This window comes from Papilio xuthus, unplaced genomic scaffold, assembly GCF_000836235.2.
Source record: "Papilio xuthus unplaced genomic scaffold, Pxut_1.1 DF829567.1, whole genome shotgun sequence".
Lineage (NCBI taxonomy): Eukaryota > Metazoa > Arthropoda > Insecta > Lepidoptera > Papilionidae > Papilio > Papilio xuthus.
In genome coordinates, this window is record NW_013529082.1 from 180,166 (window position 1) to 206,699 (window position 26,534).

Below are 26,534 nucleotides of genomic sequence, written 5' to 3' on the forward strand. Positions count from 1 at the left end.
CCAGCCCCCAGCCCCCAGCCCCCCGGTACTGCAACACCGTGTGTCGTGTCCACAGCGCGGGCGGCGCCGGTCGGTGCGTGCGCCGGCTTCCTGCTGCTCCACTAGCCGCCCTGCAGCCCCGCAGCCCCGCAGCCCCGCAGCCCCGCCGCGACACCAGCGCCCGCAGCGTATTCTGTTACAAATCACGTCCCCAGGTTCAATTTCGATGTTAATTTGTAATTATTTGTATAAGTTACTTTGCGTAATTTTATAGATTTTATTTAGGTTACTCTCGTACTATACTCGGACTAATTGTAATGACGACGTTTAACTTCGGTTTGTTTAACGTTATGTCGTGCCCCCGCGGCGACGTGACGCGCCCGCCCCCTGTCCCCGCCTCGCGTCACGCGCGTCACGTCGCGCGCCGCTCGCAGCAGCCCGCTGACAGGCGACGTGACGCGCGCACACTAACGCTTCGCAGATCGCTTATTACATTCGATTTCTTAAGTAGTTAGATAGTAAATGAATGTTCGATGTCCCGCGTCACATCGCGCACTCGCCTACACGTACTGACGTCACGTTGTCACGTCTGTGTCTTCACCACACCACACCACACCAACACGTGTCATGGAAACAGTTGCATCCTGCAACACATGTAACTGTTTTCGTCGGATGCGTCTAAATAATAATATATTGAGAAAAGCACGTAGACCTTCTCTTACTGTTAGAGCAATCTCAACGATCCATATTCAAATGTAAATGTGTGTAACAATTTACTTTGTTTTTGTGGAAACTTTCAGATATTTTACAACAGTAGTCATTTTTTAGCATATTTAGTGTTTATTTTACATTTCATTATATTATCATAGAATGAATCTAAATAAAATTAAAAATCAACGCACAATCTGATGTCACGATTTATCCATAGACAATATACTTATTGTCGGAAATACAAGTCTATACTTTTGTTATTATAATATTTATTAATTAAATGATAGACTTTAAATGATATGAAAATGCTTCTTGTACAATATCTGATAGTTTCCACACGTCAATGTCAATCATGAAACCATATGTCATATAATTGTGTATGCTTGTATTTTGTAAACTCGTTCGCTTCACAGCACTTGTGAGTCGAGTTGGGTCTAGAGCCGTATGTCCTGTACAGTCTCTAAGCTAAGGATCGGTAGGGCTATCAGTCGATGCCCTAGGCCTAGGACATGTGCGTCGTAAGGACCTCCCTACCCTGTCGGGAAAGTTATTGATACGACATTGGAAGCTAGAGAATTTTGGGACATTTTGAAATAAAAGTGGTTCTCGAAGCTGTGACTGGCGGCGGGCATTTTGTGTGCGGGCTTGTCGGCGGGTTGTGTCGAGCTCGTCTATTTATCTCGAGCGATGTCTAAATTGATTTGTATTTTTGTTTATATGTATACTGAATGTGAACTTGGTATATGAATACTTTATGTGTCTGTACAAGTCTGTTCAAATATCTTGGCGGCTGTTAACTTGTTGTGTGTAGCGGCAGCAGTAGCACATCGCCTCGTCGCCACAAGATATATGAAAAGACTAGTAAAAGTGTAAATTCTGTCTGCGCGTGTTTGTAAGTGTAGCCAGCCAGGTCGCCAGGTCGCCAGGTCGCCAGGTGGCCAGGTCGCCAGGCCGCTCAAGCAACAGGTGTGCAGGCGACCACCTTCGCTTATTGTATTAGATTTCGATCGAACTTTTAGACTTTCTCTAATTTAAATCTACCCCTTTGTAATTATTAATGCGTGTACAAGACAAACGTACCGGTTTTGTTTCGATGTTACATTTTGAAACTTCTTCCTTTGCGATAACGAGTAGTGCTCAGTCCACAGACGTACTTTGTCCGGCATTAAAATTACAAACGGGTCCCATTTTACTATCATAAAAATAATATAAATAGAAAAAAAAAGGTTTGTCTTGATTGTAAATATTGAACTGGTACATTTGAATGTAGAGTAGCTCCGACATATTGGGGCGATTTACTGTGACTACAACTACCAGGTTGAGAGTACCGCGCCGCGCCCACACCGCGCCCACACCGCGCCCACTGTTGTGTCGTCGGCAGACACCCACATGCCCCCATTCAACTCTGCTTAAGAAATTATTGCTTATTGTCGTAAAATATCATTGTAAACAAAATTAAACACATGTCATCTATTCTAAAAAAAAACAACAAATATTGTAAAGCAAGTGTTGTTGGGAAGGCAGTGGGATTCAATAATTACTACGTACTATGTGATTACTCTGATATTGCGATGCAACACCGCGCCGCAGTCGCAGTCACAGTCGCGCTCTACTTCCTGCAAAATTATCTGTACTTATTTATTGTAAATACTTTGAGAGTATCTTCTCACCGGACGGACATCGGATACATTATACAATTATTTCCTTCAAATTACTACACCAATTCTACATATAATTTATTGCATTTCAAAAACTTAATTGGCTTGTCTTGTGTCTTTAAAAATAAGTTATGTCTTACACTGATATTGGTTTAAAATTTAAATTTATTGCGATGTCGAGCTAATATTGTACATCGTCAAGTTTTAAAATCATTCAAAAATAAATCGATTGACTAAACAAATAATTCATTTGTGCTCTGTATGTTCCTTAGAAATATTATAAATTATCTCCTCTTGGTATCTTTTGTTTGTATAATTAATAATTACAAATAAAAAATCTTAATTTACGTTACATTACGTGAAAACATTAGGAGTATTTAAAAAAGGACGGTTGTACTTTTTATGTAATAAACTTTGACAATTAAAATGAATAAATATCTCATGTCTAGTATATTCCATTGTCTGATTTATGTAGAAGTTTAAAACGAGAGCGATGTCTGTCCTCGCAGCCATCACTGCAGAGTTGAGACCCCATGCCGCGCTCTCAAACAATAAACACAACCTTTTATGTTATCACAGATGTCATATCTGTACCTCAACAGACCTCGTCTCCATTCGTGTGGGGTCTGAACTTTGTCTCGATAACTTTTGGTTTTGGACAAATGTTTGACGAGCAGCGAGACGTGTTCTCGCTGCTGCCCTCTATAATAGAGATGTACTTTTTGTAACAGACGACGTGTTTTATTTCAACAACCCTCTTACCTATTTGAGAAATATAATAAATCTAAAATAAAATTAACTAGAAGTCAAGTTATTAATATCTATATAATTTTATACATGTGACCTACTTGCAAAAGTTCGGTTGTAATGTCGATAAGCAATCGCAAATTGTGAAATACCGACAGGAAGGCGCAACTACGTATATGTGACATACAATGAGGCAGACATGCTCTAATATTAAGAATTATCGAAAGACAAGTGCCACGATCAGAAGTCAAGACGCAGATGGATTCACAGACTTACGAATACGACCGGCCCTGTTGATTAAGTTATAATTATTAGAGTATAGATGGCGTTGATTCAGGACGTTATTTTAATCATCAGAAACGAAACAGTTGCAGGTCAGTTTGGGATTTTTCAATTTTAATTTTTTTACCTAATTAAACTCGTCTGCAGGAATCTAATATGAACCATGCTAGATTCATATCAAACTCCAGGTTATGCTCAATTTCGCGGCAGTGTGCAATAAGTCTTAGATCTAAAACTCGACGTCAGATATATAAGGGATTCAATCCAAAAAAATTAAGCAGCTAAATTTGAACACTTAGTTACAAATAAGAATTAAAAAAATAGTGTACAATGTTATGACATACATAACAAAAGTGATGAGTGCGCGTGCGCCGGCGCGCCGGGAGCAGCGCGCGGACTCGTGTCCAGTCGGCGGCGCGCGCTCGAGTCGCAGCCACCACTTGCACTTGCTCGGAAGCTGGTCTATAGGTAAGTGCTGATGTTTCACATCTTGCCTTTTGATTTTTCATCTTAAATTACAATATTAATTCTTCTTTTATAATATTTTAACTGCAAAGTACAGCAAGACAGTGTAACCCTTAATCGATATGCATAGTGTATCATTTTATTTTAATTTAATTATTTAAATTTTGCTTAGTTAACACCTCAAATAATAAAACACGGCTGATAAATTAAAAATCAGGGCAACAGGACGAAAGGGTACGTGCCGAACAGGTTCCTGGACCTTAACTGGAGTAAGGTCAGATGTTTAAAAAAAGGTTTCGATATTGAAAGATATATACTTAATGATGTTATAATTTACATTCTTAATAATTAACTAACTATAATAACAGTATAAAAGAGCTTTTACAAAATGCTAATTCTAAAGAACTTCTAGTTTCATCGTTGCTTGAACTTAAAGTTCTCGGTACTTTGTTTTGATTAATTAAAAGGCAAGATTTCAATATAACTTTACGATAATTTCATTCTCTATCGAATAATAATTTTCCGCGCCAATAAATTGCGATAAATTAAACTTAGAACAACTTAACAAAACTTTTCGCTTTAATTCTTTGAAAAGTTTTAAGGAAATTACTAATTTATTTTTAAAGTATTATATGTGTTTGAAACTTGTTGCCAAAATCTCAAAACTTTGGCATCGCCCATAAAATCTCTAAAAGGTCTGTGACAGCAATACTTATTTTAAAACCATTAACGACTTCATATCTCAAATGTATATTTTAAAGTCATTTGTAAAAGATGGGAAAAATGTTGATTTTTTCCCTGAACTCTCGTAATGTGACAAGTGACAACTACAAATCCTGACACCTGCAATATCTCATCTCTATAAATAGTTAGGCGATTGCTTGGAAATTACAGTTTTTGTTTCGTTCTGAATTGAACGCGCCTGCTGAAGTTACGTGACAGTAAATTATATTGCATCTATAGTATTAGTTCAAATCCACATCATCGGTATCATAAGCGGCAAAATGGCAAATATCAAATAGGCACAAAACATTACGTCTTATAGCCAGTCCACTTATAAAGGTCAGTGCATGTTATTATTACAAATCACTCAAACGTATGGCCTAGTTTAACCGTCAGTCTCTATTTACATTTCTAGTTAATTAACTTGATAAAGTTTTATAAAAATCGAGTAATTTTATCTCAAATCAAAGTGTATCAACTTCGTGTTAACCTTTGTGAACCCTGACCTAAATATATTTAAATTTAGTCAACTGAAGATAAATTAATATATTAACAACGCATAGTAACATGTATACCGTATTATTATACATCATCTATTTAATATTTAGTAAAAATAATGTCCATAAATATTAAATAAAATATTAAAAACGAATAATTTACTAAAATATATTAATAAAAGGAGTCCCTATAGGCAAGGTTCCGAAGATACTGGCAGCGTTCCCTCTTTGAATAGCTATACTAATTCTTTGTCCGAGATAGCTGCCAGCTCTTCGGTCCCCTGTGATGTCAATTATTTTTTTGATATGATATGTCCATTAATATATATCAATCAAACTATTCTCCGAGTCATACAGAACTAACATAAACTGTACTTTTATTTTATTTAACAATATCATGTTATATTAAATAAAAAAAATCTCTAAAGCTATGTGCAAATCGGGTACGAATTGTTTCCAAATTAAAATAGTTTCACAGATAAAGCCTTCATTTTAGTCAAAGTTTTCGACGTTTCAAGTATAAATTTTCTATCTATATTTATTTACCTCAATACGTTTCTGATTTTTCTGACAAAGCTGTATCTTTGAATATGATGGTTTGTGGTATAACGAACAGCTTAACATCGCCGAAACATTTTAACAGAAATATTGTTTATAATTTTTTTTTGAAAGCGCATTGCCGAGACAACAATTAATTTTTGCACAGATGTTTGAGCATTGACAAACCACGGCTACATCAGAGGGTGTATCACGAATATTTGCGATATTTGTTTTTCTAACGCCATTTACATAATGTGTGATATTTGTCGTTGTACTTTACGGCCGATAGAGGCGCTGCACAAATCCAATACAAATGTCGATGACGTTACGAATACTTTGTTGCAAATCGTGCTAGGCCCTCAGTATTAGTAAGCTTGTGTTGCATTTGTCTTTGTTGTTTGTTTACGTGTGTTATACACTCGCATTGTTGTCCAATGGACACACATTCGATAAATTGTTTGTTGACTAATTATTTAGATTCATCACATCTTTTTATTGATATTGTTTTGAACAGATCTCGCTGAAATTTAGCATAGATGTAGAACGCAGTCTTGAACAACATATCCTATTAATAAAGTTTTTTTAACTCCGCGCGGACGGAGTCGCGGGTGACAGTTAGTATCAAATAAAACTTACGATAAAGCTTCGTCGATGACACATTCTTATTGTGTACCTTGTTGTTGTGTACCTACGTATTAGTACGCTACCTTCTCTCCTTCCCAAGACCTCATTATAGTACTTTGACAGCGATTTCCGCGAATATTTGCAGTTGTCACCGCAATAAAAATGGCTACAAAAAGCTGTGTTTTTTCACGTTTATCAGTGCGGGGTCGCGCGGCTATCTGCAGCGGTGATAAGCAGGCTTCCGTCGCCGGCCAGCTTCCCCCGCCGCGCGTAACACCCCGTATCACCCCGCAGCCAGCCACCGGAGCTTTAACATGACCTAGTTAGGATTTATTTACTCATAAAACTTGTTCACTGTACACTATGTCTTGCACTATCGGTGAATTTTTAATATGCGGTTATAATACCTATAATAATAATATATGAATGTAAGGCAAAACGTAGTATCAAATGTGTAAGCTTTTAATAAGTTAATTGATAATTTTTTACAAATTAATAGAGACTTCAATTAAGGATACGTGTTGTGATAAGATGCTTCCTGATTGCTCAATGCCAGTGGGAACAAATTTACTGTTCCCTTACATGTGTTAGGTGAACCACAAATCCCGTTTTTATAGTTTTCAGCTTCTTTCAGTCGGCAAAGGTTATCTGTGGCACATGAACTGAATTTGTTATTTTGAAATGTTATTTTCGCAATGAATCAGAGTTGATATCGCTATAGGAAGCGGTTAGCAAGGCGCGGGAGCGCGGGGCGCGGGCGTCAGCCATGTTGCCAAATTCCCGGAAATCACACACGTTACGTCACATCCCTTAACATAAACTGTTGCCACTTCTTTCATACTTACTCGTACTCAGAGTCACATCATCGTTATTTAAACAGCATTTTAGTGCAGATTTCTCATTCTTAACATTAAAGAAGAGTCACTTAGTGATCCTTAAAGTAACAGTTATTGTATTTGCTAAGATTACGTTCATACTTACTTTAGTACTATTTCGGTATGAAAAAATCAAAATCAAGTACTTAGTAGATTATTACAAACGCGACATAGATACGCAGATTCGGTCAGCGGGCGGGCGGGCGCGGGTCGGCGGGTTATCGTATGTTTAAAAATATTCCTGACATCCGTCATCTTGTGCTCCCAATCTGCTGTATGAAAGAGGCTATGATCAATTTTTTATTACTCGATTAAATTATCTTATATACACAGTTGAGCACATTAATGTTCTACCCAATATGTTATTTGCCGTCCGACATTTGATCATAACTTAAGTCAAACATAACTATATGCACACAATTCATATTCCGTTTCTGAGTTTCTATAGTGCAAATAAAAGTGAATCAGCCTTGCGACCATTTGTACCTCGCATAACTAACAGTGTCCATCGAGGCAGAGGTCTAGTGTTAAACGACGAGTGTCATCCGTCAATTGAAATGTGAGGTAGCCGAGTTTGTTATTTGGGTCAATAGAAAAATATGTCCGCGCAGCTCCCGGCCGCGGCACAACAATCACTGTGTCCTTCTGCAATCAGAGCAGCTATCAATTATATGCTTACATATATATGTCATCAGTAACAACTCTAAATGATAAATACATGAAGACACAGTTCTATAACACCGCACATTCATTGCAATTTAAATTATAACGTAAACTAGTTGCTGCCCGCGACGATGAATTAAGTACATTATAATAATTACACTACGCGTTTTTCAGACTATTTTCTACATCTATACCAAATTTAAACGAAACGGATCCATCCCTCCATCATTCTAAGCTTTCGCATTTATAATATTAGTAAAATTAACAAGTAAAACTTTTATTAATTCGTAATCCACAAACGGTAAGCAAAAACTGAATATTAAATGTCTTCGTAATAAGTTCCAGGAACATCAGCCAAGTGTGTGGGGGCGTTGGTGTCGTTATATATGTTATCCGGCATGTTTCGGTTGCAGTATACACAAGTTAAATTAAAATTATCTTACTTATAACAGAGTTGTAGATATATTAATAAAATTATTAAATTTATTTCGAATATTTTCAGTACTTAGCCAGAGTTTAAAAAAGAGTATACATAACAAATATGTTGAATGCGCTATCATCCCTTCACCACAATGATTTTATTCAAAAAGTAGCGCCATCTGTACAAGTCATGAAAAAACAAAGCCTCTCACCATTCGGAAGAACAATAATTTGGATAAATGACATTTGAATTCGCGTTTTTAATTAAAACATATCAACTATAAAACATTAATGTAGGTATTGTGATGATGTCATACTTCTGTCCGATATATATATATATATATATATTATATTCGCTATGTCGTTACATCATCACGCGTCTGCAAAATTCATCAGCCACTTAACATTTTATTACTTCTGCAAAATTAAAAAATAACTTCAATTGTATGGCCATAACAACTGTTATCAAATATTTAAAACAGAGGTTAGACTCAGTGCCCTGATGTATGATCGATCATCCACTTTAAATGCGAATTTGTTGATTTTCATAGCGATGTTCCGCTTATTAATTCCTTGGACATGCTTACGTAAGACAAAGATCGTTATAACAATACAAATGTTAGGTAGTGTAATTTGATGCGACTGTTTATACGAGACTTTTCGAGGAATTTTATTAGCGCGTTGTCGTACTATTTATCATATTACACATACATAGAATCATTTTGATGCCTGCATTAATATATTGAATGTTCCAGAACATATTTAGTTTCTCTTAGAATTACTAAATGTTACAACAAGCATTAATATAACTTGGTTTTGCTGCATGGGTTAGTGTATATGTGTACACATTTATTTAGGAGACTTGAGCAGGGAATGGAATGAAGATGTGGTTCCTGTCTCATCCAGCAGAGGTCGCTGTCCGTCGCGATGCAATATAACCTTAGAGTGCAACGTCCTAAAAGGGCGACGAACGCACAATATCAGCCGTCACAACTAAACACTATTAATAAAATTAAATTTCTTAAACATAGCAACTAAATGAAAGTCTAGAGTTAGCCAGATGGGAGAGGAGAGCGTGTCTCTTGTCGCCTAATTTCATAGATGAAAATATTATGATTTTAAAACAACACATTGGTCGCTAACTGCTTCTAGATATCAAAATATTATCTATTCTCTCAAAGCAAACCGGTGGCTCACCAACCGTGTGTACATAAGCTTCCAAAACAATCTGACGTAATCGTAAACTCTATCCGTGTAACTTTCCTCTTTGTTTATGACAATAAACACTGGCTATACTTAGTCGGAGACAAAAACTGAGGAGTGCAGTGATTACTAATATCTCTATGGTCTAATTTAACTGTCCTTACAAGAAAAGGATGGCAATATTGTTGTTATACAGTTGCTACGACAGTGTGGAATCACCATTACTCAGCATTTTATTACTTTACAGTGCAAAATATCTTAACGAGTTAGTTTCTTGGGATTTAACGTTCAATACGTATTTAGGTTACCTAGATTTTAATAACAATACGACCAGTGTACTGTATCCGTGCATCTGTTTGACTATTTGCCTGAAATAGAAGGCACCTTTACGAGTCTGTGGCCGCCGAGCGCTCGTCTTGAGCAAGTTTCTGCGAAGTCGCGGTCGATGCGAGGATGTTTACGGTTTGCGCATGCGCCGGTAGTACCTACCTATGCCGCCCGTCTGGACTGCATTACTGACGAGCCCAGAGCCGGGAACTATTTCATTTAGAATAAAGCTGATGGAACACTGAGCGCTATACGTTAAAAGTTTGGTTGGATCTTGTAAAATATAGATTCGAAAAATCCAACAGTAATTCCATATCAATTTCTGGAAAAGATGAATGGAACTAATAAAACTAAATAAAAGAACTCCTGTCAGAAATAGCGAATAGCGTCATTAGTTTGTGTATATTAGTTTTATGTTTTGTTACTAATATTTACTAATATTGTTGCTAGAAACAAGTGACGTTATGAATTTGTTTGTAAACTGGTCTCAGCAACAACAAACGTCGTGCAGTTTGATGACGTCATTGTTGATTTCTTTGGATGCGTCATCAAACATGATTTTGTCAGTATTTACTAATACAAATTGCTTTTCTCTAAAGATCTTGTTGTTGATTATGATTCTTCTACATATATGACACACGTGTCGTGTGTTTGTCTGTCTGTCTGACTTTTCAACATTGATGACTTCATTATTGCATGATTTATTAGGTCACAGGCTATAAAAGCCGGCAGCATACTGTTAACTATTGATGTTGTTTATAAACTGTTTGTTCTATTTAATTGGAACACAACTCTTTTACACATACGGATGTCTCTTTTATTGAGTAGTGCTATGCAAAAATTTGACACATTCATACGAGCAAAGAAAATAATAAAAAATATAGCAATTGACATAGCTTTAACTAGTATTTAGAATTGTAATGTCTATTTACAAACTAATTTTAATGTCTTCTGGTTAACCTAGTTGAATTTGTTTAAAGAATTATTTTATTCTTTTTCCTTGTATAATTAAAACTTATGTTTTGTTTCAGAATTAAGATAAGATGAAGGGACGTTTGTTGCTGCTGTCTCTGCTGGTAGCAGTCGTCTGCACCGCAGACGCAGAGGTAAACCATCTACTAGTTACTGCCATCTAAAATATATGCTTATCGATTATAAAGATACTGAGCGTAGTAAATGTGATGAATAGAGACACCGTCGTCGTCACCGGCGTCTGCGCACGACTACCACGGAGATGCCGCAGCGTCCGGCGCCGCCGCGCGAGGAGGCCGAGGCGGAGCACCTCGAGCTAGGCATGGCGGAGCGCCTCGACGAGCGTCGCTTTCAGGTTACACACTACTTCACGCATTCCACCATACCTTTTTAAATTTCATGATCACTGCTGTAATTTACACGACCATAGCGGTCTTTAAGGAATGTCCTTTCTTTACGAAATCTTAGGTCTTAATCCCTTAATTATTTTTAAATATTGAAATATTGTGTTTGTAGTTCAGCATCTGAATTAAATCTTCATTTGGCAGCAAATTTAATTCTTCTTCTTAAAGTGTCATCTTCTTTTGAAGTTTGGAATCATACCGTAATGATTTGCACTCTCGAAACAGCGGGAGTGTGTATTTAACGGGTATTGTTTTCGAACGTTGTGGTTGTCGAATCCTTCTTTCTCCCAAACTTCGTTTTTGCTGAAAATAACTAAGCAATGTCAATTAAATAACTTACTTTCAGGAATCCGAGAAAGCCCGTGTCAATGAAATCTTAAATGAAAACTCCAACGAAGGAAATTCTGACAACGAAGTATTTATTGATGGTCAGTAATAACGTTTGCAAAAACAATGTGTTGATGGTCCATTTATCCTATCAAGAGTAAATAAGTTTGTTCTTCCTGTGTTTAGACCCGTGCCTGAAGGTGCACTGTAGCGCGGGCCGTGTCTGCGAGATCGATGAGCACGGGGACGCCGTCTGCAATTGCATAAAGGAGTGCCCCTACGAAACCGACTCCCGCCGCAAGGTAAGCGCCACACTAGACATAGTGTGCAGCGCTAGACAGGAACGACAGTTTAAATAGAGCTTGTGTTACTGCCAATTGGATTACACATTTATATGTGTGCTGTTCAGGTGTGCACGCACCACAACGAGACATGGTCGTCGGACTGCGAGGTGTACCGGCAGCGCTGTCTCTGCCTCGACAACTCGGAGCTGTGCCGCGGCCCGCAGTACCACCACGTGCAGATAGACTACTATGGCGCCTGCCGCGAGATGCCCGTACGTACAAACCGCACTCACCATCATGACACAAGCCCCCATTTTATCCACCTTAAAACAACAAAAGCTACTTATTGTTAATGTGATTTCCTGATCCCTTTTATGCCGTATCTCGTGTAATAGTGGTGCTGTGTGTTCAGGCGTGCACGGAGAGCGAGATGTCAGACTTCCCGCGGCGCATGCGCGACTGGCTGTTCAACATAATGCGCGACATGGCGGAGCGCCGCGAGCTGACGCCGCACTACCTGCAGATGGAGCGTGAGGCGGAGTCCAACCTCACGCGCCGCTGGACCAACGCCGCCATCTGGAAGTGGTGCGACCTGGACGCTCACGACAACGACAGGTCAATACAAATTATTGGAAAGAAAGGAACCTATGTGCGGAAGAGACAGAATACGAATAGAATAGAATATGATGGGTTAACACTTTTAATTTTGACTAATGGCAACATCTTCGTTATAGTCAAAATGACAAAAAATAAGTTCAAAGGTTACTAAGAGATAATATTAAATATCGGATGTATATGTATATACCTAACCTTGACCAAGTTGCCCTTTACTGCAACATGTATAAATCTTATCAGTTTTTTAAGTACTTCAGTAATTTTGTGAATACTTTATCATTTCGTACAATTATAATTTAATAATATAAAAATCTAAACGTTGTGATAGGTTTGTGTCCCGGCACGAGCTGTTCCCTATCCGCGCGCCGCTGATGGCGCTGGAGCATTGCATCGGGCCCTTCCTGGACCTCTGCGATGAGGACAACGACCACCGCATCACGCTGGCCGAGTGGGGCAAGTGCCTGCAGCTCGACGAGGTAACATCACCCCTCACCCCTGACCCCCTTCATATCAATATTACTTAAGCAAATGGAATCCATTTTTAGTGCCATATCGAATCTTATTAAACTAAAAATATTGTCATTGTTAAATGTATTTATTTATCTTTTGTTTAAAACGTATGTAATACGATACGTTTTGCTCATAATAATATATAATGAATGTTGTTGTCCGCAGTACGAGCTGGAGGATCGCTGCGACGAGCTCACCGACGAAGCCTCCTAAACATACTTTTGTACAAAAATCTTTTATAATAAAAACATTTGAATACTTTTAAATAACATATTTGTCATTCATAATAAAAAATCTGAGATTTTAGTAATAATGTAGATATATTATAAGATTTTATTATTTGCTAAGTTTCGTAAGATCTAAAAAGAGAGCGCAGTGTTTTAGCCTTTTATGCAACAAAACACTTAAACACTGTTTTATATTCAAAATATATGTTGAAATTAAAATGTATTAATCGTTCACATTGAAGTGAAACATTTAACAGTGTTAACAGTAACTGTTAAATGTTTCACTGCCAAGATTTCAAATCAAAATATATTTTTAATTACATACAATTTTTCTATAATACTTAGTAAAGTATGTAAACATTTATAGATATTTATGGTGTAATCACTAAGTACTTGTATACTCTGTATTACTGAAATATGCATTTAATATAAATGGCAACACTGTGATCGTACAACCAAAAACTCTTGTAATTAATTTGGATAATTTTAGTATTTTTAAATAAAGTGTTCATTTTCTAATAAAATATCTTTTACTTATACCTTTTCTCTATGGATGAATACAAATAAAGTAAAAAGTAACCTTACGTCACAAATAACCGCGTGAGAGTAATTATATGCGTTATTTATTTCGACCTATCGTTGCAACATTCAAATTGCATGGTGGAGCTATAATTTAAAATAATTTTTAGGGTTCCGTACCTCGTACGAAAATGCGTTCGTCCGGGTGGCAATGGACATACGACTAATATATTCCCTGTTACATCTATAATACCCTGCCCGGTGACGTCCCGCACCGTTAAATGTTAAGAAAATGAACACGCCCACGAACGAAACGAGTTCGAAAATACGCAATTTATTTATGTATACTAGACTTAAGTTTAAATTAAATATCAAAACAAAACAATCCAGAATAAATTACCTACTTGATGGTGAAAACAGTATATTGATCCGTTTCATGTTTTAACAGAAGATTTGAGTCAAACAGAGGTCAGAAAAAGCGACTTTATATTTAAGAAGAAGATTAGGTGTTAAGCTATAAAAAAGTCTCGTTTATTTGTTGACAATGTGTTAAAACGTCTCTAACACTAATACTAGCTTCGTAACTGCAAAACAATTTCACAATTATAATACTTCCAACGCAAGCGTTTCATATTCTTTCGTCAAACTGCCGAGACTGAACAAGCAATTCCGTTTGAATGTGGAATGCTCACACTCGGCCTGCAGGTGTTAAGATTTGAGGTTTAATTATAAATATTTATAAAAAAAATAAGTGTTACATATCATAAAGAATATTTTTTTAATAATTATGGACAGAATTACGATGAATACTGACAGCCAAACAATATTACACAAGTATTTCATTATTATTTTTAGTGGTAAGTACTAAGTCTAGCTTTGACTTGGCTATAATATACCTACAAGATTACGTTACTTCTTTATTTTGTATTAAGTTAAGAATTTAATAATTACATGTAATAGAATAGAGAAAATTCATATGTTTCAATAGATTAAAGAATAATTTTAATAGAATTATGTTTTAAATATCAAATAAATTATTCATATCGTATACTATGCTGAAATGAAACGTTGTAAAAATGGTTTCTAGATTCTCCACCGCTTGGCTTGGCAGCTCTGCGCAGGCCCGCCATTTTAACGATCACCGATTGGTTAGCGCTTGAACAGTTGTTTGTTTTTACGACATTTCCGCCCGCATGCAATTGGCCAACCTCCTTGTAGCTGCCAGTGGCGCGGCGCGGCGCTGCCATCTTTGTATCATTCTTGTCGATTTAGCTTGGCGCCTTTCCTGTATAGGTTGTTCACTGTAGTGGTAATAGTGTGTTACACGTTTCAAAATGGTGAGTTTTACAAGATTTTGTGAAATCTGGATATTGTGATTGTGATTTTACTGTGTATTTCGATGGATCATCATGTGATTTACAACCTGGCAAAGTTTCAGCTTCCTAGGACAAAAATTAATAGATTTTTTCACGATTTTTAGGCTGGTGGTAAAGCGGGTAAAGATTCAGGCAAAGCCAAGGCTAAAGCAGTATCTCGATCGGCTAGGGCAGGACTGCAGGTATGTAAATATGCCTTCTTTAATTATTTTATGAATTTTCATACCCAAAAATACATTAAAATCGTTCTAAATTGAAATTTCATAAAATTGAATAATACGTATGACCTCTTCAGTATGGCGGCGGCCAAGATTGTCAAAGGGAAATAATCAATGAATGTTTTTAGAAATAAATGACTCATTTTTCAGTTCCCTGTGGGAAGAATACATAGACATCTTAAAAATAGGACAACAAGCCATGGCCGTGTTGGTGCTACGGCCGCAGTATATTCAGCGGCTATTCTGGAATATCTAACTGCCGAGGTAAGCAAGCGACGCCTTATCAACATGGCGTCGGTCCGTAGGGCAATTAGAATATAAAATTACTAGTGATTTCTAGAATCTCTTTTACTATTTACGTTTTTCTGGCTTCAGATATTTAATTTATATTATGATATTTACATAATAAGTTTATCAGTGATTTTGACAGCTACTATTGAAGTATACCACTTTTGGCGGGAAAAATAATTATTAATTGTTTCGCGTTTAAACAACAAAATATAATTAATTTAATATCTCGGTAAAGTCTTAAACACAAAGCCTGTACAATAAGTATAGTTTTATATAAAAATACAAATCAAAACATTGTTAAGAATTCGTATTCATACAAAATGGCGGGAAAATGACAAATGATAATGATAAATAAACAAGATGAAACAGTTATACGAATTAATAATAGAGTTTGCTGGTAAATTTACGTTGCGCTGAAAGTGTACTCTACTTTTATACATTTACAATATTGCCATGACTGAAGTTATAATTTAAATTGTGGCCACTTATACTATTAACATTTTCTACAAAGAATAGATCTCTCAAGTGCGTTATATAACATACATATTAAAATACATGCATTACTTGAAAATCAATTCAGTGTTAAACTTAAATCTCTATTTTTCATAGTGATACCAATACTTATCAAACATATGTTTTTTCAGGTTCTGGAATTAGCGGGAAATGCATCTAAAGATCTTAAAGTAAAACGCATCACCCCCCGGCATTTGCAGTTAGCTATTAGAGGAGATGAAGAATTGGACAGTTTAATCAAGGCCACCATTGCAGGAGGTGGTGTCATACCTCACATACACAAATCCCTTATCGGCAAAAAAGGTGGCCCCGGTGCTCCAGTTTAACTGAAGTAAGTATTTATGCTGGCCTGTATAGATTGGATCAAATCTTTAAAAATTATTGTGACAAGAGCATTGATACTAATATAAGAACATGTAAAGAGCTATGGTTAATATTACAACTCTTGTATAAAGCCTTATATGAAATGTAAAAATTTCATGTATTAAATACTAGTGTAACTTTTTGTAAAACGAACATAGTTTTTACAGCAAGTATCTATCTGTATTCCTTATCTTATAACAAAAGTACAAACTCAGTCCTAGATTTTGGATTCATGTTGTTGTCTGTCATCTTTTCATTAAAAACGTAACTCTTTTCCAATTTCATTTACAGAATATTAATTAAATTAAAATGTTCAATGTAACTCTTAATTGCTCTTAAGTTCATACTGTAAATTTTTTGTTATTGATACAAGTACATATTTATAAATGCAGCTATGAATGAATGATAATAATATTTGTTTGTGAATGTTAGTATTTTTTATGTGACTATTTTTTACAAAATTGTATAAATATGGTCCACATATAAATAGATATATTCGTTTTTTGTTTGTATAATAGCATTTTCTGTTTGTAGGTATGTGTGAAGATCAGAGTTGCATTTGACCGTGGATAAGATTTCAGCATTGTATAATTCATCACCCATCAGTAAACATAGTTTTCTATAAAGGTAGTGATGTGGACAAGTGGAGTGACATCATAAAACTGTCTGTCAGGACTAAACATAGCTATTAAGACTTAGGAAATATTTTAATGTTAAGGAGATTTAAAAATATAAATGTATTAGAATAAGTTTTGAAAATTTTTGGTTCAACAAATAAGATATGTTTATTTTGCTGGAACATTTGAGGCGGTTACAAGAAGCATTGTCCCTGCTCTGCCTCAGCAGCCCGACTCTGCAGCAATACAAGTATAATTACTACTTCTCTATAAATACTAATAGCAATTGTATTAAGTTTGTATGCTGTTAAATGTAGTATTTTGATTTGTAATTGACAAATTGCAAAATGCAATTTTTTTTTTTCATTATGTTCAAAATTGTAATTTTCGTATGATTGAACTGTTATAGGGTTTAAGAAGTGTATTTTGATCTTTAAAATATATTGAAGAAGCACTGATGTTTGTTTATTCATATTATTTGTTTCATTTTTACCTTCATACAGCATTTAGCCAAGCATGACAGCCATTCGTTATTAAAATTCTTACTCCCTAACTCACCAATAATGCAGGTAGGTAGACTAAAAGTCGTGGCGGCATCTCGTCGACGTATTTAAAATCATATCAAGAGAAGCAATAGCTTCTCTAATGAACTATATAGAGAAAGGTGGCAAATAAAAATATTAAATTTTTAATATTTAACAAAAATGCTAATAAACATTATAGATATGAGATTAAATTTAAAGTAGAATACTATTATGCGCTACCTTGATATTTGGAAACAAGTCTTTAACATGCTCTATTTATTTGGGTCAAAATTAGTATAATAATTTCAATTACACCTACTTCCTATTCATAGATTGACCTAAATATAGGTTGTGCTCTGAGACAATAGCTAGTTAAATAGTAGGAAAATAGCTAAGAGCTAGAATTTCATATTATTTTAGGTCTTAGGTAAATAATTTGGGTAATTAGGTATTATCACTATATGGCGTATGTTAGTACAATGATGAAGGTAAATAGAAAATAACAGTGGTAGATGTCAGCAAAACCAACCGGTCCGCTCGGTGCAATACCACGACCACACAGAAGATTCACAGGCGTGAAGCGAAAGCAATACCGCGTGATGCTGGAGGCCTAATTTTAATTGGCAGGGTATGGGGATTTCATGGAGGAGGTAACATAAAGGAAGGTGAAATATTCTCTATCTGTGCGTCTGTATTCTTCGATTAAAGGTAAGCTACGCATCTGCAATTGCGGACGTCTATAGGCACCACGCTATTTCAGAGAATTCAGGTGGCCGCTTGCCCGTTTGCCTCCTGTCTTACTAATATTATAAATGCGAAGTTTAGATGGATGGATTGGATGTTTGTTTGAAGGTATCTCGAGAACGGATGTGTCTCGAAACTTGGCATAAATGTAGAACATACTCTGGAAGAACAAATATACTAGTTTTATTTTCATATCACGCAGGCGGAGTCACAGGCACTGACTTCTATGAATGGACTGGCTATAAGACTTGGTATTTTGTGCCTATTTGATTTTCGCAATTTTGGCGCTAAAAGTAGCGGTGTTGATTTGAAATAATGACATAAAAAGGTTTAACTGTCATATAACATAAATCTCGCGTTTAAATCGAAACGAAGTGTTATTTCCAGATTATCACCTAGTCCTAGTAAGTCAGCCTGCTGGAAGCCTGTGGTGTTTAAAGAACAATATTGTAACTCAACAATTAACCTTAAAATATACAATAAATAGATTATTTTATGTAACAATGACGATAATAAAAATCAGGCGTTTTTTTCTTCTTGAAACTGTAACTTATTTTTAAAATTAACTTTATTGTGTATCTGTGGAAGTTACTTTCGTCTTACGTTCGATTTTTGGTTTATTTGTATCTGTGCTTAATCTCCATTTTGTTGATATCGTAAGCGTGTCGTTTTGCCGTTTTGTGAATTATAAAAAACTTCATAAAAGTAATAATTATTTTCGTAAAAGTATGTCGATATTTTTTATATTACTTGTATAGATATTTCTCCGACCAGTGAGGGCCTAACTTCTAAATTTTTAACAAAGCTTTCGTGTATCGTGTATATAAGCGTTCAATATTAGTAACAAAATGAGTTCAAGACATCGAGACCGCAGTCGGTCGCGGTCTCGGGATCGCCATAAGGATCGAGATAAGAATAGAGATCGAGACCGAGATCGGGAGCGTGACCGCGACCGCGACCGCGATCGTGACAAGGATCGCGAACGTGACAGGGACCGCAACCGAGACCGTGACAGAGATCGTGACAGGGATAGAGATCGACACAGATCGAAAAGGTACAATCTTGACAGTTTCCACTATTTACTTAAATTTTTCTTTAGACGGGAAATTAATTTGTCATTTATTCAAAAGTATACTTATCTTAGTTGTGGTTTAAAGTAATTTCCGTTATGGCAATATTATCAATGAAATTATTTAGGGATAAAGAGAGAGAGCGCAGCCGCAGCAGGGAGCGGCACAAGGAAAAGAGACGCGCAAGTCGCAGTCGCTCACCATCCAGCAGCCGCGGCAGAAAATCTAAAGACAGGTATAGCATACCGATCATGCAGGCTTTTATTGTTGTTATTATAATAACCATGTTCTCAACAAATCAAATGTAATGTTTTGTTTAGAGATGGGACCATCGCTTTACTAGACCAGATGGTGGGCACAACCACAAAGGCAACCTCACGGCAGGTGACCACCAACGGCTCAATCAACCCTGCCACACAGGCTGCCATACTTGCAGCCGCTGCTGTGGCACAGGTATGTATTATTTTGTTAAATTATTAACTGAAAGTTTTGGAAACTCTTCCGGGTCTTTGATGGGACCGATTGAAAAAGTCTTTAATGTAGGTTTAATCTCTATAATTAATACACATACACTTGTTTGACTTTATATTTGGTAATGTGGATGAAAAATGGTTGCTCATGTTAAATGATTGCAAGGACACATTACTGCAACAAGATTGTGAATCTTACTGTTCCTTTCGGGGTTCAATATCTCAATTTAAAACATATTGTTATCTCTGTGTTGACAAAGATAATGACAGGGATGCGTTTTAAATATGTTTTATATAGAGGTTTTGATGTCATGATGATGAAACTCACTGGTGATGCCAGCTTTTAAGAAAATGGTGGCTAATGAAAGAATGTTGTGATAAAAGATAAATCTTTCTAATACTTTAAATTTATTTGATTGTTAAATTAATATCAGAAGATGATTGAATGTGAATGTTTAGTCAGTGTGAACTTTATTATATGATAATAGTTTATATAGCAAGAGCTATGTAAATAGTAAGTATATAATTTCAGTACTTATTCAGATTCACTTGATGTTGCCTCATCAATTAATCAATCAACAATTGATAAGTTAACTCTGCTATTATTTATATAATTATTATAATACTGGCACTTGTATTAATCAAATTATTGTTATGGTTCAGTTGTTGATTGAATTGTTAGACATTAATATCATCATTTAGTTAATTGTGATATCTGTAGTTGGGTTGAAAATGCTAAATATATTGTTTCATAGCTTTTAAACTGTTTAAATACTCAATTGCTAATAGCCATGTACTATTCTTCATCATCTTGCTGACCTTATCTCCTTATTGTCTACATACCACATTTTCAGTCTTTATGTTGATTTATTTTCTGTACATCTCAGTTGTTACTCCCTTCTTGACCATGTCTTCTTCCACAAAATCCATCCGTCTCTTCCTATGCCTCTCCTACTGGTGTACCTCTCCACGCTGAAATGTGTATTCGTTTATTATTTTTAAACTGGCAATAATGCTATCACCTTTTTTTTCGATAATAACTTTCATGTGTAATAATTTAGTTAATGTTGTTTTTAAAAGGGTCACCACTTTAGGTTTCTGTAACGGTTGCAACTGTTAGAGTGAAAGATTGCTAAAGGTTTTGATAAATAATTTAGAAATGAATGTGAAGCTACAAGTGGTGACCCTGCAGTAAACGATCAGTAGTGACGTGTGCGCGTGTGCGCGGCGCTTGGGTTAACAGACGTTTGTGGCGCAGCGGCGCATGGCGGCGCCCGTGCAGCCCGCCGCCGCCGCCGCCGCCGCGCTCTCCGCCGCCTCCGCCATCCCGCCGCCCACCTCGGTGCAGCAGAAGCTGGAGCAGCTGCAGGCGCGCACCGAGTCCCGCTACCGCAGCGACAAGCGCGACGACTACCACCCCGATGACGACAAGGACGACGGACAAGGTGACCACCACACTGTATCACAACTAACAGTCTCCTTCGTTTTCAAAACATAACTTTTCAAACGTATACTCAGTTATCCCTGCTGGCCACATGTCACTATTAAAATAATAAGGGCATCTATTAATCATGTGCTCTTTGCAGTGTGACATCTCAAACGATTGCCATATCAGACATCCATATAAATGTTGTTATTAGAATTGTACATCTGTAAGTAGGTCCGCCCGGGGAGACGGCGGCGGAGCGGCGCGCGCGGCGGCGGCGCACGCGCTGGATGGGCTCGGAGCACGACAAGACGTTCATCCCCGGCCTGCCCACCGTGCTGCCCTCCACCCTGACCCGCGAGCAGGAGGAGCAGTACCTACGTGAGTACACCTCGTCTCTTCTCATCTCATCTCTTTGACGCCTCGTCAATACATGAACATACAAACGGATGTGAGACATCCCACAACTGTTTATATTTTCATGTTTCAAAAATGATACTGTAATGATATATATGTAAATAATACAAGATGTATAAAATGTGTTTGAAAGGACATTACGAAACAACATGTTTATATATCTGTATTGTTTGCAAATTATACTTGTATATTGTCCCTAAAATAGAGTTTTATATATTTTCATTATAACTGTGTTATGTTTTGTAATGAAACAATAATGTTATTTAGGTTATGTTAATTTGTTGATGAGAAATTGGTTAAGGTATTTATTAGTTATTATGTTGTGATGAATTGTTAATGATGATGAATAATAATTAATATTTTAATGTTTTTAATGAAGTATCATAATTTGTTTTTATTATTTCATTTGCTCATAATAATTAATAAATTTCAGGTTTAATAATAAAACAATAATTACATAGTTTTAGATTAGGTTCAATTTGCAGTAAGATGTAGACGAACCGGCGACAGATTACATTCGAGATCGGCTCAATCCAAGGAACCGAATCATTTCCTCTTTGCAATTTAATTGCTTCTATTATTGTAAAAGCTTTAGTAATATTTGAGTTCAAAATTCCTATGGAAATATATGATGATATCTGTACAATTCTCTCATTATTCTTTGGGCAATTCTAATTTCTAATTTCACTATTAGAGGTCTTAGATTGGTTAAATTTGGATTAATAACAACTCTACTTACTTTTATTTCAGCTTTAATGCTAATATGAGTTTTAACATTTTTTATTAATTATAATATATTGTTTAGGTAAGTGTAAGTGTTAGAGTTAGTGTTAGAGTTAGAGTCAGTGCAGGAGAGGTAGGGTAGGTGTTGTGTGCGGCGACGTATCTAATGTGTGTGTGTGGCCGCGCGGCTAACCGGTTGCCTTGCAGTGCAGCTGCAGATCGAGGAGGTGTCCCGCAAGCTGCGCTCCGGCGACCTCGGCATCCCGCCCAACGTCGAAGAGAGGTTCGCCCCCACCATCTACATCACCCGCCACCACCACCACCACCACCAACACCACCAACACCACCCGCTACCACCCACAACCACCCACAGAGACCACGCCGAACATCCACTGAGTATAGACAATAATTATTATAATTATAGTTTATTTTAGCTACATCATTCAAACGAACTGCAGATTAATTTAGTTTTTTTTAATAAATTTAAATAATTTCTTGATCAGAATAATATTGAATCCGTGGTTGCAGGAGCGACGGCCTTCGTTCATACGTGAATACTATAATATATAATAAAATGATTAAGTTGAATTGCCTACTAATGAATGTGCAGTTTTAATTTTGCAGGTAATGCACAGACCGCCATTATGATATATTATCAAATCGGTCTAATCAGTTATAATAATTCAAAACCTTTTTCAGCTGAACAAGTTTAATCTACTTATTTTCAGCGCTAATAAATATTCAAATTTCAGGTTAATCATTTATAATAATGAATATTTCTTTCTCAGGGCTTTGTGACACATTTAGGTCTTTCTTAGGTTTATCTCTCTCTCTCTCTCTCTCTCTCTCTCTCTGCACTCTATCATTATAATAATCATTATTTTTTTAATGACAGTTATGTTTCATTTATATTTAATGAATAAAATAAAGTTTGTCAGTGAGAGTGTGTGGTATCTTACAGTGGAGTGGTTTACCAAATTTATTTATGATTTATTATGATAGAATAAAAATTTATTTATTGGTCCAACTTCAATAATTTTTAATAACAGTTATAAATTATTTTATTATTTAAAATATTGGTTTAATAGTCTCTTTTCGGTCGCAACTCTTTTGAAATATGCAGTAAATTCACAAAGACATAAATACCGATAACGTTTGCAATCACAAAGTTAGTTCGCATTTTTATGATGATCTTTGTATGCCATAGGATTAGTTAATAGAATTCTGCCATTAATTTGACCGGAATTTGAATATATTTTACTTATAGTTTTAGTATTGACATATTGAAGACATTCAACTCAATTTATTTCAAGAAATACAACACATTTGTGACAAAAGATAATATTTGTTATTTGTTGAGTTGTATGTGGTCAGTGTGGCCATATAGAGTTGTGGCGATGTAGGTGCAGGTGTACAGTGAGGGTGAGCCGTGGTGCGTGTTGCGTGTTGCAGGTCCCCCTCCCCGGAGCCGATCTACTCGACGGACGGCAAGCGGCTGAACACGCGCGAGTACCGCACGCGCCGCAAGCTGGAGGAGGAGCGGCACCGGCTCGTGCAGCGCATGCACCAGATCAACCCGGAGTTCAAGCCACCGCCTGACTACAAGTAACTCACGCACATGCAAACTATACAAATTTCACACCCATATTATACTAATGTATCTTGTATGGATATATTTAATGCTGTCACGAATAGATGTTCTTATTGGCTTTCCGTTGTCTTCTCCTCTTTCCTGAATAAACGTGTTGCGTGTCGCAGGCCGCCCATCATCCGCGTGCACGACAAGGTGATGATCCCGCAGGAGGAGCACCCCGACATTAACTTTGTCGGCCTGCTCATAGGACCGCGCGGGAACACGCTTAAAGGTACAACATTTAATCCGAATGTCTATGTATTTTACTTGTGTCAGTGTGATGGTTTCGCGTGACGTTAAATGAATGTTCCTGTGATGTGTTACAGCGATGGAGAAGGAGACTGGAGCGAAGATAATAATCCGCGGCAAGGGTTCGGTGAAGGAGGGCAAGGTGGGGCGCAAGGACGGGCAGCCGCTACCCGGCGAGGACGAGCCGCTGCACGCCTACATCACCGCCACCAACGCCGACTGCGTCAAGAAGGCCGTCGAGAAGGTACGTACGTTGTTACGACTTTGATGTTCAAGGAACGGTTTTTCTTCTGAAAAAAATATTTTTACACCAATGTCATTTTTGTGGCGAAAAAAATAGTTGAAATGGTGTGTACAGTGTAGTTTGTATGTGTCGCAGATAAAGGAGGTGATCCGTCAAGGCGTGGAGGTGCCGGAGGGTCAGAACGACCTGCGGCGCATGCAGCTGCGCGAGCTGGCCCAGCTCAACGGCACGCTGCGGGAGAACGACGGCCCGCGCTGCGCCAACTGCACCGCCACCGACCACAAGACCTGGATGGTAAACACATATTTTTCACTCTTATTGTTGTTCTAATATTTTCCCACTAAAGCGCACTCCGCTGCGTTACCGGCCAGTTCGAACTCCATGGTATCTTATAAACTCTCCTGTGCTACAAGGAGGTTCTATGACTCTATGGCTGTGGTAGTGTTTCATTGTGTTGCGTGTCACGTTGCGCAGTGCCCGGACAAGCCGAACGTGACGAACAGCATCGTGTGCTCGTCGTGCGGCGGCGCGGGACACATCGCGCGCGACTGCCGCGCCAAGCGCCCCGGACAGGGCCAGCTGCTGCACCACGCCAACAAGGTACACCCTCCCCCTCACCACCTACCCCTCCCCCCCTCCCCACACACACACACATACATTTGTACTGCTACGGATCCGCTGTCTAATGTCATGAAAAAATAATATTTCGATTAATTTTCAATCACAAAATAGACATTTGAACTATGGAAAACTGATTGTTTGTGTGACATTTTGTTCAGGCTAAGATCGACGAGGAGTACATGTCGCTGATGGCGGAGCTGGGCGAGGCGCCGCCTGGTGGTGCTGGCGGTGGCCTGGGCGGCCTGGGCGCCTCGAGGCGCGGCGGCCTCGGACTCTTCCAGAACTCGCAGACGCCCAGGGCCATCATGCCCGGTAACATATTTTTTTGCTTACAACTTTGAGCCTATCTAATACAATTGTATGGCTCACTGTATGTCGTCGTAATGCTGATAGTATTTTGAAAGTAGAATTTCAGTCTATTTCTTTCCTTCAGGAACACTCGAGCGAACTAAAAATTTAAATGACTAATCTGAAATTGTTTAATTGTAATTGTTTCTTGGTTATGTTGCAGCGAATCTGCCGGCCTCTCTGCCGCCGCCGCCTGGCGCCTTCGCCCCGCCGCCCCCGCCGCACGTGCAGCCCGGCCAGCCTGCGCCCTGGCTCGGTAACTTATCTGATAAATACCTGACATGTCTAAAAGTTGGAAAACGTTTCATTAAATATCAACACTGGTAACGTTTCCTGAGTAGTATTAGTTGTCTATAACAGTTGTGTGATTGCAGCGGGCGTGGCCAACAACCAGCCGCCGCCGCCGGGCAGTGCGCCGCTGCCCGCTTTCCCCCCGCTGCCGCCCACACCGCGGCATCCGATGCACCAGGTACCCACTACACTAATACAACTCTTGTACTAGCCTTTCTTATAGCAAGGAATTGGAAGTATAATTTAATTTTGTATCGCAGGGAGACAACCAGATGGGCGGACCCAACATGCCGGGCGGGCCGCACATGCCGCCTCCCCCGGGTAATCAGCGCACGTTTTTACTAACAAACAAAACATCCACAGAACAGTGTTTCGGAACTTGAATTTCACGATAAAACTTAGATAGTATTGAAATGTTTGATTGTGTTGCAGGCATGATGGGCATGGCGTGGCGCGGTCCCTTCGGCCCGCCCTGGGCGCCCCCGCCGCCCGCCTTCCTGGCGCCTCCGCCCCCGCCCCCGCCCGCCTCCTCCTGCTAGCCCGCACCCCGCACTCCGCACCCCGCACCGTACAAACACGAACGTATATTTATTTAGAATTTCAGAATAAAGAAATTACTAAGTTTTACAAATGAAGTGTAATGTGAAATGTCTTACGTGTGTATAGATGTAAGGTAATTTTGTAAGTTATTGTAAAGTCTGTAATGTGGATAATGTCTGCCCGGAATATGTAGATGTTTCATTTTATATAAGTAAATGGGACGGAGATAAATTAATATGGACATACATAATTTATTACAATTACAAATATTTTTAATATAAAAA

The 26,534-nt window shown here is 37.8% G+C and overlaps 3 protein-coding genes across 4 annotated transcripts; all 3 read left to right on the top strand.

The window, feature by feature from the left end:
* Positions 1-3,740: 3,740 nt before the first annotated feature.
* SPARC (secreted protein, acidic, cysteine-rich) lies at positions 3,741-13,577 on the top strand. 2 transcript variants are annotated; one of them, NM_001312031.1, is given in 10 exon segments: positions 3,817-3,845; positions 10,746-10,820; positions 10,904-11,041; positions 11,437-11,518; positions 11,604-11,719; positions 11,827-11,973; positions 12,114-12,316; positions 12,645-12,792; positions 12,992-13,288; positions 13,320-13,577. In NM_001312031.1, coding segments are annotated over 8 exon segments (945 nt in total). In that variant the 5' UTR covers positions 3,817-3,845; positions 10,746-10,757; the 3' UTR covers positions 13,040-13,288; positions 13,320-13,577.
* A 1,197-nt stretch (positions 13,578-14,774) lies between these two features.
* His2Av (Histone H2A variant) lies at positions 14,775-17,408 on the top strand. Its single transcript, XM_013311773.1, has 5 exons — positions 14,775-14,909; positions 15,053-15,130; positions 15,317-15,430; positions 16,102-16,301; positions 16,868-17,408. The coding sequence occupies exons 1-4, from the start codon at positions 14,907-14,909 to the stop codon at positions 16,294-16,296; spliced, it is 390 nt and encodes a 129-aa protein (XP_013167227.1). The 5' UTR covers positions 14,775-14,906; the 3' UTR covers positions 16,297-16,301; positions 16,868-17,408.
* A 1,432-nt stretch (positions 17,409-18,840) lies between these two features.
* SF1 (splicing factor 1) lies at positions 18,841-26,249 on the top strand. Its single transcript, XM_013311080.1, has 16 exons — positions 18,841-19,272; positions 19,416-19,523; positions 19,609-19,741; positions 21,017-21,203; positions 21,419-21,565; positions 22,532-22,607; positions 23,777-23,929; positions 24,083-24,189; positions 24,284-24,450; positions 24,586-24,744; positions 24,925-25,050; positions 25,230-25,383; positions 25,583-25,675; positions 25,794-25,888; positions 25,971-26,031; positions 26,143-26,249. The coding sequence occupies exons 1-16, from the start codon at positions 19,067-19,069 to the stop codon at positions 26,247-26,249; spliced, it is 2,079 nt and encodes a 692-aa protein (XP_013166534.1). The 5' UTR covers positions 18,841-19,066.
* The last annotated feature ends 285 nt before the right edge of the window (positions 26,250-26,534 follow it).

Excerpts from the sequence above, each read along its gene's own strand:
- SPARC (XM_013311761.1), top strand. The coding sequence starts at position 10,758 with ATGAAGGGACGTTTGTTGCTGCTGTCTCTGCTGGTAGCAGTCGTCTGC. Across the intron at positions 11,720-11,826 it reads AAACCGACTCCCGCCGCAAG|GTGTGCACGCACCACAACGA; the intron begins GTAAGCGCCACA and ends TGTGCTGTTCAG. Across the intron at positions 11,974-12,113 it reads GCGCCTGCCGCGAGATGCCC|GCGTGCACGGAGAGCGAGAT; the intron begins GTACGTACAAAC and ends CTGTGTGTTCAG.
- SF1 (XM_013311080.1), top strand. The coding sequence starts at position 19,067 with ATGAGTTCAAGACATCGAGACCGCAGTCGGTCGCGGTCTCGGGATCGC. Across the intron at positions 24,451-24,585 it reads TCAAGAAGGCCGTCGAGAAG|ATAAAGGAGGTGATCCGTCA; the intron begins GTACGTACGTTG and ends TATGTGTCGCAG. Across the intron at positions 25,051-25,229 it reads TGCTGCACCACGCCAACAAG|GCTAAGATCGACGAGGAGTA; the intron begins GTACACCCTCCC and ends CATTTTGTTCAG.
- His2Av (XM_013311773.1), top strand. Across the intron at positions 15,131-15,316 it reads CGGCTAGGGCAGGACTGCAG|TTCCCTGTGGGAAGAATACA; the intron begins GTATGTAAATAT and ends CTCATTTTTCAG. Across the intron at positions 15,431-16,101 it reads TGGAATATCTAACTGCCGAG|GTTCTGGAATTAGCGGGAAA; the intron begins GTAAGCAAGCGA and ends ATGTTTTTTCAG.